This window comes from Monomorium pharaonis, chromosome 8 (assembly GCF_013373865.1).
Source record: "Monomorium pharaonis isolate MP-MQ-018 chromosome 8, ASM1337386v2, whole genome shotgun sequence".
NCBI classification, from domain to species: Eukaryota; Metazoa; Arthropoda; class Insecta; order Hymenoptera; family Formicidae; genus Monomorium; species Monomorium pharaonis.
In genome coordinates, this window is record NC_050474.1 from 7692884 (window position 1) to 7708654 (window position 15771).

The window sequence follows — 15771 nt, forward strand, 5'->3', positions numbered from 1 at the left end:
GTTAGTTAGTAATCATGTAGAATCAGTGTGCAAGTAAACTTTAGTGCCGTTCCATCCGGTCAAGAAATCCCTTTGATTCCGACAGATTTGCTCGAGAACCAACAATGAGTAAGTCCCACAATCCCATAATTTCTTTTGTTTTTACGTTACTCATCTGCTTCCTTCCGTTTTAATTCTTTAAACTTTAAGACACCCTCCTATTATTTATAAATAATTCCCTCACACTCACACGAACCTGAGGCTCCCGTGTGCGAATTTCAAGTTCCCGACACCACCTCACAACTTTGAGAAACCCTCGTGTGATCCTCAGGATATCCCGTCACCATACCACAACCCTGAGGAACCCTTATGTGATTCTCAGATATCCCGACACCATGCCACAATCTCGAGGAACCCCCGTGTGATCCTCGAAACGTCCCCGCTCCTCCTGTTTCTCTTACTTATTCCTAGATCAGTTCTCTAAAACCCGAGGATGTTCCACCCCCACTCTCTCCTACGTTATTCTTTATCCTCTTGCAATTTCAAGCATCTCTGTTTTCTCCATGTAACCATTTAATAAACTCTTCGTCTATTTCTTTGCTCCGCGTTTACCGTTAACACTATAGAATAAAAAAAAAACAAAAATCTTTTGTTTCCCTTTCTCCGCCCACCACATACTTATTTAATATTTGTACAACTATATACATACTTACTATGCATTTTTAATTCGATTATACCGTTATTACAAATTGTCAAACCACGACTTTAGCGTTTATTTGTATTTTCTTTTATTTTTATTTTTATTTGTTATTAGAATAAATACTTTTGTTAATTTTATGTGAAACTTTATCATTTATTTTAATTAATAACGACCTCGCCTATTCCGAACAAAGATTGCATCTGGTCCGATCTCGAGTTAAAGCGATTCAATTCGTTGACTCGAAACGGGTTATAGCGGGCCTATCGGCACGTTGACCTATATTTTTGAGTCATAAAAAGTGCGTTCGACCCGCGGCACATACCCTCTCTTAAACTGTGTGCCTACAGGAATTCTACACGTTTTGTTACGTTCTTCCCTGCCTTACCTGTTCTCCCTGAAATATCCTTCCTACCGAATAAAAAGTTAAATTCTATAAGGCTGGACGTAACAGATATAAGAAACAAACATAAAGAGGAGTTAACTCAAAGAAATAATAGCGACTTGGAGACACAGGCAGAGATAAAAGGAAAGTTTTATTTTGAAAACTTCTACAAAAAAGAAGAAAGAAGCCCCTGGTTTAAAGGAACGGACCTATCTAGAAGAGCCACAGTTCTATTCAACAGATTAAGAGCTAATCACTTCAACCTAAATTCAAGCTTGGCGCGCGAAGGTTATATAAATTCCGAGAGATGTCAGTGTGGTAACGAAAGAGAAGAATTGGACCATTTCATATTTAGTTGCAGCATTCATGACGAAACAAGAATGAACTTGAACCTAACGGAAGAATTGAATAAAGTAGGAGACTCGCTCGCCTGACGCCGATCTGAGTGGTTGTGCGTGTCCGTACTTAATTATTATACTTGGATTTTCGGAGATATATATTATAGTTAAATTTCATTGTTCAAATGAATTAAAGGATCGGCGTCGAATATTTTACCATATGGTCTCTATTCATATATCAAGAATGGTCTGAGACCTTGGATCGAAACTATCCTGATTACCTTCGACGTAAAGTTTGTGAAGGACAACGATTCTACCATATTGGGAAACAACATCCATCATTGTCGGGGAACATAAGAAATAACTTGTATATCAGCCATTTTTCGACTTCTCCACGTGGAACAACCATTGATGAAATTGAGATTTCTGTAATCTGGATATGATGCCATCACATAGTTGAAGCATGATTAAGGGCATAAATAAATGACGTCATAATTTGCATCGAGTGGTAAGTTCGAAATAAAAGCTCGACTTGCTTATCTTTTGCACTTTGTATTGCTTGTGAAATTGTTATTGGATTTGATTATCTGATCTTGGCATTATTTCTTTTGGCGTTTTACAATTTCGTTACGGCGGATTTATTGAGACAATGCACCTTTTTGTTCATTTCAGTATAAGCCTAATATATAAATGCCTAATATTTTGAAATATATTTTGCATTAATTACATTTATTGCTTGGTTTGGATATTAGAGCAGCCCTAATGTCATGAAACGCGAAGATTTTTATCATAATTGTGATTTTGCGGATTAGTATCTCAAAACGTGCATTTTTCTTTCCTGGGATGTATGATTATCTAGTTAATAATTTGATGGGACGTTATTATGGGGATGGATCTTGTTTGGATAATCTAGATGGTCTAGAATTTTCAATTAATTATTGATGCGGATTGGGTGAATAGTTATATTCTGTATAATTGTTTCTCCTTTCGATGTACCTTATTTAATTTTCACCTGATATATTGCTTTTACTTGCATTCCATTGTGATAAACATGGATGTCCTTGAAGTGTTTTCACTTGACTTCTGTTGTTGGAATTTTCTACTATGACCAGGCCTCAACATTCCTTCAATATAATATCTGAGGATTTATTGTGTTTAATATGTTGAAATTTCTTATAACTTTATTTACATATGTTGGTGCCTTCAATTCTGTTATCCCTTGCTGTTTGGATTCTGAGTTGAAGACTGATTGATTTAATGATTTAGAATTTAGTGTATATTTTATTCCTTAGTTTAGAGTTTTCTTAATTATAAGATGAATTTTTTTTTTGTATGTGCTTAATATTTTTTGTGATTTTATTACTTCGTGTAATTGATTGATGAATTTACAAATGATTATGATTTGAAGCGAGCCAAGTGATATGTGCAATACCGATTAGGGGTGTGATAGTTGATCGGTTTTGCACGTGTGATTCCTATAAGGAATAATTGGTTTGTGAATGGCAATGTTCTTTTGTCACATTTTTTTTGTTTGTTTTCTCTATTATATTTCGGATCATATTGACGTGTTTTTCGCGTTTGATGGAAACAGTGAGTCTGATGTCCCTTGTTTGGTTGCTATTCGGGTGTTGAATATAGTTTACATCTCTTTGGCGAATTCAGATTGGAGATGTTTATTCTGTGATTTTAGCTGTGCTGAAATTTAAGATCAATTATTAAATATAGTTAATAATTATATTATAACTCGTTTCGGCGTACGAGTTTATTAAGTTAAATTTTGACTAAGTGTTTATCTTGTCATAAATTGGAGCATATCTACAATGCCTAATAAAAATAAGAAAAAGGATAAAAATCAAAAATTGGATAAAAGTGAGAAATCTAATAACCAGTTGAATGTATCAAAGAGACCTCATTCTGAAGTCTCTCCGGACAGTAGTCCTTCTTCGGTAGGAGAAATGTCTACTGAATCTTATGAATCCACGATTAATGAATCTAACCCTATTCAGGTACAGTCTCAAAGTATTCCGATAGCTCAGTTATTGGAACCGACAGGCTTAGGTGTCACTACCTCCCAACCTCCTTCACTCTCAATCAGCCCAGGATTGATTTCATCAGACTTAGTACAATCTGCAGAGGTGCCCCAGGTCCATCCGTGTGCTGACCTGGGGGGTAAAGTCCTTCCCCCCTCTCAGACTATGACGGTTGGCTCTTTAGTGGGACATAGGCAGCAATCTACGCGCTCTCAGTTTGTCAACTCGCAAAGAGGTAATAAATATTCGTCAAATAGTCTTCCACCTTTCGTGGTCCACATGGAAGGTATTCCTGATACTCCTGAGTCCAATTTGGGAAACTTGCATCCCATGAGTCTGGGTAGATCGTTATGTTCTAAATTTAATCATGTAAAGGAAATTAAGAGACTTGGGAGAAATATCATTAAAATAATTTTCACTTCATACATCGAAGCTAATAAGTTGGTGGATACTTCCCCTGGCCTTTTTAAGGATTCAATTGCTTACATTCCTAACTTTTGTATATATAGAGTAGGTGTAGTCAGGAATGTTAACGTTGAATTATCGGAACAGGAAATTTTGGATGGAATTACATGGCAGGACGAACCGGTTAGGATTCATAAATTAGAGAGACTTAAAACAAGAGACCCATTGAATCATGAGTCTCTTACTGATACTCACTCAATTAAGGTATGGTTTGAGGATAATTTGTTATTGGAGCATATTTATATTTGGAGAGTTAAATGTCCAGTCACTCCGTTCATTAACAGAGTTAGGAAGTGTCTCACCTGCTCCAGGTGGGGTCACTCTGCTTATGCATGCAGGGGGACCCCCACTTGTAGCAGATGCGATGAAGCTCATAAATCCGAGACTTGCTATAGTATTTCAGTTAGGTGTGCTAATTGTAAAGGGAATCACCAGTCATTTGATGTTAAGTGTCCGATATTCGAAAAATTTAAGATTATTAATATAATCATGGCATATATAATAATATTGCAATACTGATAGGAGAAATGCAATTAAATTGCTTAAAATTAAAAATATCACGACCCCAATAATGGCACAAAACGTATTTAGATCTTCTGCTTTTAAGGGTTGGCATCTTACTGACCCTGATAGATTCGTTATAAATGAAAAAAGAAATTTCAAACACCAAATACCACATGTAAACTTGGATAAAAAACATGCAACTGTTAAAGATTCGGTAAATATTAGTGTTGTTCCTTCCAATAAGACGAATCATAAATCTAAACGAATTCGTATGAACAGTGAACCATTTACTGGGTCTATGAGGCCGGATAATTTAAAGTCTCAAACTCATGAAATGCCTTTTTGGAGGAAAGACTCTTTAGTTAGTATTAATACAGATATTCCGGATAATTCCCATAATTCTGTGTCGGATAATCCATATTTACATCGAGCAGCTTTGGCTACTAATTTCGAAGGATCCGTATCCAGTTTGGATGAGGGTTCTGTGTTAAATAAATTAAATACAATTAATTCACATGAAATTTCTCAAGACTTTAGAAGTCAACCCTTAATGGGGATTATATTGAATGATATTTACATGTTATTGAAAGAAAATAAAAGTTTCTCTGATATAAAAGATGAAATTCTTAACTATATTTATAATATAAAATTTTAAGTAGTTCCTTATATATAAGTTGCATTTAAACTATATTTATTCATCTGATAAATTCATCTGTATATTTATTGTTTTATCTTTTAGTTTCCTTTTTAGTGATCATATATTTAGTTAAGTGGCTCTTAGTCTCGGTCAAGTCCTCTTTCAATAGATTATGGGAATAAAAGTTTTGCAATGGAATTGTCGTGGTTCGCATGGAAAGTTTGCTGAAATTTCTAACTTAATTTTGAGTTATGACATAGTGTGTCTACAAGAGACTTGGTTGAAGGCTGAGGATTATTTCAACTTTAGAGTTTGCCACTTTTAGAGGTGATCGATTAAATAGTATAACTGGTGGTGGTGTAGCCATCACGCAAAAGATCTTTGGATCCTATTAGTATTTCTATCTCTACACTGCAAGCCCTTAATATTGATATGATTATGATTAAGATTAAACTAAGGGATACTTTTTTGTTTATCACATCAATTTATAACCCGCCCAGTAATAATACTAATAAGTCCAAATGGAAATTATTGTTTAATTATCTTTCTCGAATATGCTCTCAATATCCTCTCTTGATCTGTGGGGATCTTAACGCTCAACATGCAAGTTGGGGTTCCTCATTGTCCAATTCATGTGGAAATGCTCTCAATGAAATCATTGGTTCATCTGATTTTGTCTATTTAAACGACGGTTCACCTACAAGAGTATCAGCTAATCCTAATCATTATAGCGTCCCAGACTTGTCCCTGATCTCATCTTATTTTAGTTCGCACTGTTCTTGGACTTTGTTGGAGGAATCACTCGGGAGTGATCACATACTTATTGTAATAAACATTGATTTTGGTAGTAATGTTCAGAATTATGTATATAATCGACCCAAATTAATTTATAAACATTTTAATAAACTTTTATTTTCAAAGTTTTGTGACGAGTTCTTTAGTAGTATTACTGAGCTACCAGACATGGTAGGTAGTGAAATATATGATTTATGGTACTCAGGTGTTATAAATTGTGCTTATAAAGCAGGTATCAGGTCATCGGACAAGAAGGGTAAAATTAAATTTTTTGATAATAAGTCTAGCAAATGGAATTTTTATAGACCTGTTTCCTTTAAGGGTATCTCTAGTAAGCCTTGGTGGGATGCTGAATGTTCTATGGTGATCGCTGACAGACTTAAGGCATTTAAGACTTTAAAAAACCACCCAAATAGATTAAACTTACTCGCATATCGAGAAGCTTCTAATGCAGCTAGAAAATTAATTTCAAGGAAAAAGTCACAAAATTTTAAAAATTTTGTCGAAGCAATAGATCATAATCTCAATTCAAATACTTTTTGGAATACTATTAATAAGTTTAAGAACAGTGCTTTTTTCCATTCAAAGGATCATTTTAATATTTCTAGGCTTGAAAAAATTGAAACAGTTATTAATAAGGTGGCACCACATTGGTGTGATGCCCCTTTCTCAAATATTCAACAGTGCAACTCAATCTCATTGTTTGATGAACCATTCCAGTTTCACGAGCTTTGCGATGCGATCAAGGCCTCTAGGTGTGGATCTGCGGCAGGTCCGGATCTTTTGGACAATCGTCTCCTTAGAGAGTTGCCTTCTTCTGCATTGAGGATTTTACTTCTATCTTTTAACACTATAATTGCAGATGGTTCGTTTCCTCCCTCATGGAAGAAATACGATATAACGTTGATTCCGAAACCTGCCAACAAAGGTTATAGGCCGATTTCTCTAGCTTCGTCCACTTTGAAGATTTTTGAAAAACTCCTTAATAAGAAATTTGATAGATTTATTGAGCTGGAGATGATACTTCCTTCGTCCCAGTGCGGCTTCCGCAGAGGCCGCTCTGGAGATGATTGTTTATCTATCCTTAATATTGATATCTATAAATCATTCATGAAGGGAGAAATGGCTGGAGCTCTGTTTCTTGATATCGAGGGAGCATACGACAATATTATACCTCAGATTTTATTTAACAATCTAAATCAATTGAGATGCCCGAGGGTTATAAAGCCTTCTTCCTGAATTTTCTTAAGCCTAGATCTGTTGACTTTTTCGAGTCGGGTCAGTTTATTTCTCGTCGTCTGATATGTAAAGGTCTTCCGCAGGGATCGATATTGAGTCCCATCCTATTTAACATCTACATCAGTGACTGTTTTAATCATATCTCTCATGAATGTTTGTCACTCCAGTATGCGGATGATGTGGTTATCTATTCCTTGGATAGATCGTATGAAAGAATACTACATAGTCTTCAGTTGTCTTTTGGTAGGTTTTCTGGGTGGCTTGAGAGTCTTAACTTTAACATTTCTTTGCCTAAGACTCAATTAATCATTTTCCATAGGAGAAGATCGGTATCTTTTCCGGACTCAGTTCGGTTTAATGATGAATTATTGCAGATTAGGAGACAAATTAAATATCTCGGTCTCATAATGGATTCAGGTCTAAGATGGAATGCTCATATAACTTACGTAAAGGATAGGACTAGTAAATTTATCAATATTCTTAAATGGATAGCAGGCTCCACCTGGGGTATCAATCCCATATGGTGTATTAACTTTGTTAACGCTACTGTCAGGGCTCAGATAGAGTGGGGATCCTTCTGGTATGTCAACTTGGCGGGTTCCTACTTTTCCAGGATTGAGAGACTTTTGGGACTAGCATATAAGATCGCCATGGGAATTCCTCGATTCTCTCCGAACAGAGTAGCATGGAAATTCTCCAACCAAATTTCTTTACGCAGAAGAATCACACAGTTATGTGATAAATATGTTTGTAAAACCATTCAACTAAGGAAAACGAGAATTATAAATAAACTGAAATTTCTAACGAATTTTGTACAATCACGAAATATAGCACCTCGAAATATTCCCTATATTCTTGGTAGGTTCATTGAGATTTATAGATTCTCTCACTTATTATATTTATGGGATTTACATCCGGCCTATTCATATCCATTAAATATAAATCAGATTGAGTTGAATATTGATACACGGTCAGGTAGATTAGCTTTATCATGCGGGGACACGAATCGGGCCTTCTTGGGCTTGATAGGCCTTAAATCAGTCTCCGTGGAGGAGATTAGAATATTTACTGATGGTTCTCGTTTGACTTCCATGGGGGGAGGAGTCTAAAGTGGGATGTGCGATTTGGATCCCTAAGGTTGGGATCACTCTTAAGTTCAAACTGAATTATCTCACCAGCTCTTTTGCTGCGGAGGCGTTTGCTATTACAAAAGCAATTGATTTTACAATTCATAGTGGGTTTAATTATGTAAATATTTGTACAGATTCCTTGAGTTGTCTTAGTGCGATTGAGTCAGGAGATTTCCGCCATTTTCCGTTGTGTAACCTGATAAGGGACATCAAGGTCAGACTTCTACATGCTGCTTCAATGAAGAAATCAATAAGATTCACGTGGTGTCCTGCACACAAGGGTGTACAAGATAATGAATTGGTAGATAACGCGGCTAAGGAAGCTGCCCTTTTGGAAAAAAAAATCCGACTAATAAAATAGATTATAAACAAGCTTTATCCTCTATGAAAGAATTTTATATGAAAATAGATGAGAATTTTCTAACTAGCATTAACATAGGTACGGGAGAAAGATATATGTCTTTTTTATCAAATATAAATATTAACTTCCTTGGAAAGAAAAAATGTAAGTTTAAGAGAAAAAATTTAACTCTCCTCAATAGAGTGATTACTGGATATGCTTATTCTCAGAGCTTTTTTTTTAAGATTGGTGTTTCTCAGTCTTCAGCCTGCGCTTGTGGCTTTGATGACCAGAATTTGGATCATATTTTTTTATCCTGCCCATTGCATGATTTTCCTAGATTGTTGTTATTTGAAACGTTTTTTGCTGAGGGTCTCATGGCCCCCTTTTCTATAATTTACATTATTAATAAAAATGTAACGAGCGCGCCGCGGAAATGAAAGACACTTTTAAACTCAAGAAAACCAAGCAGCTTTTATTAGTGGGTCCGACAAGGCTCGAGACCGAGATAAGACTCGTTGTTGACAAACGTTACCAAGAGCATGACAATTGACAACGCTCTTGGTAAAATCAATATATCGATCGGCTTCGGAACAGCTGAGTCGCAGTCGCGGAGTATACCGGGCGACGCTCGTAACACTGCTCCCCCTCTTCAAGATTGTCGTTCCGACAATCCGGGGAGCAGTTTTCCTGTTACTTCAAGAAGGCCCCATCGGCTTCCAGGACGATTTCCTTGTCCTTAATCGGACCACGTCCAACCGAGACGACCCTCCCAGTAAGGGCTTCTCCGGGCACTCTTCCTCGCAGAGTTAGCCAGACTCCCACGCGGAATTTTTCTGCGCCGGCTCCCTTTTCCGTCCCCGTGCTCCTCTCCTGCCGTGAAGCTTCCTCTTCGCCCGATCTTGTGCGCTTCTTGTTTCTTTTTTCGGGATCAGGGGGGGAATTTACTTCCACGGACCCAACGCTCTAAGAGCTCCCTGCCCCCTGCCTCGGCATTTGCCCAATGTCCCACGGAAAAACCGTGGTCAAAAAACCGTGGGCGAGGCAGTCTTCTTAAAAAAAAAACTTTCCTCCTCACCTCGAGAAGCAGCTCTCATGCGTCCGCACCTCTCAGCAAAATTACTGAAAATAAAACAAAACAAGCAGAACAAGAACACACACACAAAAAAAAACGGAAAGAACTTTTTTTTTTCTTTAAGCAAAAACGATAGTTGCGTCCTAACGTACTCAATAAAAAAAAAAAAAAAAAAAAAAACAATCCCTTGACATTCGGGCTCGGATTTATGTCGTCTCCCCCCTTCTTTCTACGTAAGGAGCTAAACGATTAGCATGCACGATTTTATTTTTTGAACGAGGACACTTTTGTATACAATATAAAACCTCACTTATTTTCCTAATAACTTCCCATGGTCCTTCCCAAGGACTCTGCAACTTGGGTGCTCTTCCTGGAATCCGCCGAGGATTATAAAACCAAACTTGCTGTCCAGGCTCAAAGTTTTTTCGCCTTGCTCGTTGATCATACCAAAATTTGGCATTCTTTGAACTAATCGAAAGACGTTGTCGAGCGAAATGATAAATGGAATCTAGTCTCTGTCTTAACTTGGAAACAAAATCCGCACTATCCTTCTCCTCCTTCGTAGAAAGGGAAACTCCTCTAAGCAGATCCAGAGGTAAACGAAGATCTTGTCCCAAATACATTTCAGCAAGAGACATTCCAATAGCTTCTTGTTTCGAAGAACGATAAGCTAAAAGATATAATGAAATCCAACGATCCCAATCCTTTTGATTTTCCGAAATAAACTTTGCCAAATAATTCAAGATCGAGCGATGTTGACGCTCGACTTGTCCGTCCGATTGAGGATGAAGAGGAGTTGTTCGTGACTTCCTTATTCCGAGAAGTAAAGTCATCTCCTTAAAAAGATGACATTCAAAATTTCTTCCTTGGTCTGTATGTAATTCCAAGGGAATTCCATGACGTGAAAACACCTGATCCACAAGCGATCTCGCGACAGTGCTGGCCCTTTTATTCTTTAAAGGGACAGCCTCTGGCCATTTGGAGAAACAATCCACTACCACTAAAAGGTATTTATTCCCAGAAGAAGAAGTTGGTAAAGGACCAAGAATATCCACTTGTATCCTTTCAAAAGGAGCTCCCACATTATAGATTTCCATAGGAGATTTTCCTTTTCCTAGTGGTCCTTTTTTAGCAACACATTCTTTACAAGAAGCACACCAATTCTCTACATCTCTCTTGCTTGAGACCCAATAAAAACGTTTTCGAACTTTCTGTAGTGTCTTATTCACACCAAAATGTCCCCCTGAGGGAGAATCATGAGCTTCTTTTAAGATTTCATGTATTCTTTGACGAGGAACCACAATTTGAAAGATATTCCTTTGCAAATTCGGGGAAATCCACTTCTTATGAAGAACTCCATCGATCAGTAATAGAGTATCCCAATAAGACCAATAGATTTTCAAAGAAGGATCACCAGAAGCAATCTCCTGCCAATCTGGACGAGTTCCGGCCTCCTTGAAATGAATAATTTTAGAAACAACTGCATCTTGGAGTTGAGCTGCACGCCACTCTTGAAAATTCTCACTTGAAAAGACCAGACGTCCAAAAATTTCCTCCTTTGAAGATTCTTCATTAGATTCTACTTTTATGCAATACCGGCATAAAGTCTCCAGACATGGACGTCTAGAAAGTCCGTCGGCATTATTGTGAATCTTTCCTCTACATATAAAGGACATCAAAGTCATATTGTTGTAGACGTTCCATCCATCTTGCTAGTTGTCCTTCCAAATTCCGGAAAGACATCAACCAGCGAAGAGAAACATGATCTGTCCTTACCAAAAACTTCCGTCCGTAGAGATAATGATGGAAAAACTTCACTGAATCCACAACAGCGAGAAGCTCCCGCCGAGTTACACAATAATTCCGCTCTGCTTTATTAAAAATTCGGCTGAAATAAGCAATGACTTTTTCTTCTCCTTCCTGAAATTGAGAAAGTACCGCCCCAATGCCATGATTTGAGGCATCAGTGTCCAAAATAAATTGTCCTTCTCCCGAAGGAAAAGATAAAATCGGAGGACATGTTAAAACTCGTTTCAAATTCTCAAAAGCTACTTGACATTCAGAAGACCAAAGAAATTTACGATTTTCTTCCGTCAAATTATACAAAGGCTTTGCCACAATAGCAAAACCTTTAACAAATTTCCTATAATAAGAACAAAAACCAAGAAAGCTTCTAACCTGCTTCCGATTTTTGGGAAGCGGCCAATCTCTCACAGAAGAAATTTTCTCAGGGTCAGTTGCAACCCCCTCAGCAGAAATAACATGACCAAGATATTTAACTTCTTTCTTAAGAAAATTACATTTACTTGGATTTACTTTCAAATTAGCATTCTTTAAGCGACAAAAAACTTCTTTCAAATTGCATAACATTTCTTCAAAATTTTTCCCGAAAACAATTACATCGTCTAAATAAACAAAGCAAACCTTTGAGATTAAACCTTTTAATACTTTTTCCATTAATCGTTCGAATGTAGCAGGGGCGTTGCAAAGACCGAAAGGCATTACTGTGAACTGCCACAAACCGTTTCCAACCGAAAACGCAGTTTTTTCACGATCTTTAGGATCTAGGCTTACCTGCCAATATCCACTTTTTAAGTCAATAGTACAGAACCATGAATTCCCCTTTAAACAGTCCAAAATATTGTCGATCCTTGGCAGTGGAAAAGAATCTTTAATAGTCACTGCATTTAATTTTCGGAAGTCAACACAAAATCTTATAGTTCCATCCTTTTTTTTCACCATAACCGCTGGAGAGACCCAAGGACTGTTTGACTCCTCAATCACTTTTTGGACTTTCATATCCTCTAAAATTTTATTCACTTCTTCCTGTAAATGAAGGGGAATTCGACGAGGTACCTGTTTTATAGGACGAGAATCACAATTTTATACAATGAGACAAAATATTTCAATTTCCAGCAACAACCTTTTCAGAAAATACATGAGAATATGCATTTAAAAAGTTTAAAAACATTTGCTTTTGCGAAAATTCAAGTCCACGAGAACTTTCTTCGAAAATTCGTCGAAGGGGTTCGGAGAGCCGAGCAGGGCAGTCCTCAATTCGAGAACAAATTTGCCCGCGCTTCTCCACCCTGCTGCCCGTCAAACCAAGGGCGCTCTCAAACAATCCATTTAAAATTCCCGTCTGGGAAAGAAAATCCAGACCGAGTATACACTCGTCACAAATTTCCGCGACAAAACATGGCAAATTAATACAAAATTCACCTAAAGAAATCGTTGCAGAAACACGAGAAATTATCGGAACTTTTTCTCCCGTAGGATATTTCAAATTACACGAAATAATACGCTCCTGATCGAAAGAAGCAGCTATCTTAGCGCTCACGACCGACACATCCGAGCCCGTGTCAATTCTAAAAACACACAACTTTCCATTAAAATACCCGCTGACGCAACAACAATCACGCACAATCGCGCTCACGCCGCCGAGCTTTCGGACAAAAACAGTTTTGTCGCGCGCAAAAACAGGGGCCCGAGCTCCGCCTGTCGAGCTGGCCCCAGTCAACTCGACAGTTTCCCGACTTCCCCGCCGCAGGACATTCTGCGCGGAAATGCCCGGTCGCCCCGCACTGCCAACACTCTTTATTTTTACGTTCTCCTTCCTTAAACGATCCCTTAAAATTTTTCTTTTCTTTTTCCTTAAATCCAGAAACTTCCTTCCGTTCCGCGCGGAAATTTCCGTTAAATTTTTCCGGAAAACAACTTTGATTGATAAATTTAAGCGTTTTCGCCCGTTCAATCGCGACTCTCAAAGATGTTATCCCCTCCACCTGAAGGGTATGTTTTACGAATCCGTCTGACAACGCGGCGATAAACTGCGAGCAAGCAATTTTGTCGCGCACTTCATGTGTACGTTCAGAATACGCTTTCCGGGAAAGACGCTCTAAATCCGCCCCCAATGTCGCGTAATCCTCACCCGGACTCTGCTTCCGATTCGTGAATTGAGTATAAAAATTTTGCGCGAGCTCGCCCTCCCCAAAACGGAGCTCCAATTGCGATTTAAGCTCAATGAAAGAAAGAGAGCCCTCACTCGCGGAACAGGAGTCCAGCAACGAACGCGCTTTCCCCCGTAAGCAGGAAGCTAAAACCACCGCCTTCTCCGACTCACTCCAACAATTCGCGTTCGCGATGAGCGAAAATTGTGTTAAAAATTCGCGTAATGGGGACGTTCCATCGAAAGTGTCCGGTTTAAATTTTATGCCGACAGGCGCCCGCATGTCCCCCCACGCCTCCATGCTCGCACCGCTCTCACGCAACGCGTCCCCCACGTTCCCGGCCGAACGAATATTATCAGAGAGACTTAGCTGGTTCTCCGTCGCTCGGGAAAATTGCAGCCGTCGAAGTGCCTCCACGAACTCCCGCTGCTGCTGCGCCTGCTCCTCTCGCATCCCCCGGAGTTCCTCTAAAAGAAGCAGGAATTCCGGCGCCGCTGCTCCTGAAGGAGGCCTGGAAGTCACGACGCGCCTCTCTCCCGTCTCTCGCTCCAAATCTCGTGCGTCCGCTCTGTCTCCCTCCGCAGCGGCAGAAGCATGGGATCGGGTCACCACAGGGGAACGATGGATGGACATCTTCGAATTTCTTGTTCTCTTGTTCTTTCACTCCGCGCACTTTCTGTCTCTTAAACTCGCGCGCGCTTCACAGGATCCGACAAACGTATCCCGGACGAGCCCCCAAAAATGTAACGAGCGCGCCGCGGAAATGAAAGACACTTTTAAACTCAAGAAAACCAAGCAGCTTTTATTAGTGGGTCCGACAAGGCTCGAGACCGAGATAAGACTCGTTGTTGACAAACGTTACCAAGAGCATGACAATTGACAACGCTCTTGGTAAAATCAATATATCGATCGGCTTCGGAACAGCTGAGTCGCAGTCGCGGAGTATACCGGGCGACGCTCGTAACAATATTAATATAAATATTGCTGGGTCACTAATCAAATTTATTTCAGAGAGTAAATTAACTATTTGAATTGTTAATAATCATCTACCAAGTCGAGCTTTACAAAAGAACTTACCCATATGTAGGGGAATTTCCCCTAAGCCAATTACAACCACTAAGGAGCATCAGGAAATATACCAGGAATCAATAATCCATATACATACATAGCAGTCACACTCTCCCTAGGTGTCTGCTATAGGTCTTTGACCTAACTAACTGTGGTACTGTGACTCTTACCAGAGTCGGATATCCATTTAGGGAACAAGAAGAAGAAGAAGAAGAATAAAGTAGGAGGAGACCGACTCGAGCAGCCGACCCGTACAGACGTAGTCCTCTCACTTTACTTATAATTTAACAAAAGTTAGGCTACTGGTCTTTATTAAGAGTGTAATTAAAATAGTGGAAATCATCAAAGTTATTGAATATAAGGGGTCGGCTTTGATATTTGGTTGTTCGAACATATTCCAAGGCAAACTACAAAGGATAAAGGACAAAGGAAATTCAGCTGTGCACGTGCACAGCCATACGAGCCACACACTGAATACATGAACTTGGGCGGCCATCTTATGGAAAATTACGCAGAAAGGAGATAAGCAAAGTAGTAAAAATCTACAAGAGGATTGAATTTGTCCAAGTTAATAACCTCCGGAGACCAGACTGCAAGTCATTTCAGGACTATAACTTGAATAACCTAGCCCTCAACTAAAAGAGGTAAGTCTGGAGACTTAAAAACCGATAAGATTTTCTACTGCTTGTTTAGCATGGCGTAGTATGCTTTATACTTTTCAAGTTTTTGCTTGTATTTTACACATTAAGCTTATAACTATTGCCTTTTCAATTCTTATACGAGCTGTGTTATACCGCACTATGATTTGAGGACGTGAGAGCAATACACTAATACGAAAAAAGAATTAATATAACATCATGATATATATGTGTGATATTAGAGTGGCATTCCTTTTTCTTAATTATTAATACAGTCTTAAATATTATTTGGAAAATATTAATTTATAATCTGCATCCACATTGATAAGTCGGTCTTGTTCCTATGAAAAGTATCTCCTATCATATTAAAAAAAAAATGAGGGGAATAAAATACACCCAGATAGCCAAATAAAGGCAATGTGTTGTTATTTTGCTGTCACTTATTCCCTATTAATTTTATCAAACTAAAGCCAAGGTGTTTCTTCAAACTGTCGTTCTGAC

At 38.5% G+C, this 15771-nt stretch overlaps 1 protein-coding gene and 1 long non-coding RNA gene across 2 annotated transcripts; both read left to right on the top strand.

The window, feature by feature from the left end:
• Positions 1-781: 781 nt before the first annotated feature.
• LOC118647014 lies at positions 782-15473 on the top strand. Its single transcript, XR_004964343.1, has 2 exons — positions 782-1907; positions 14576-15473. It is a non-coding gene; the product is annotated as an uncharacterized LOC118647014 (long non-coding RNA).
• Positions 1907-9794, top strand: LOC118647013. The gene has a single exon (XM_036291082.1). It carries the CDS (start codon positions 3220-3222, stop codon positions 4411-4413), a length of 1194 nt encoding a protein of 397 aa, XP_036146975.1. The 5' UTR covers positions 1907-3219; the 3' UTR covers positions 4414-9794.
• Positions 15474-15771: the final 298 nt, after the last annotated feature.

What these genes read in the sequence shown, in the direction of transcription:
- LOC118647013 (XM_036291082.1), top strand. Translation starts at nt 3,220, where the DNA reads ATGCCTAATAAAAATAAGAAAAAGGATAAAAATCAAAAATTGGATAAA.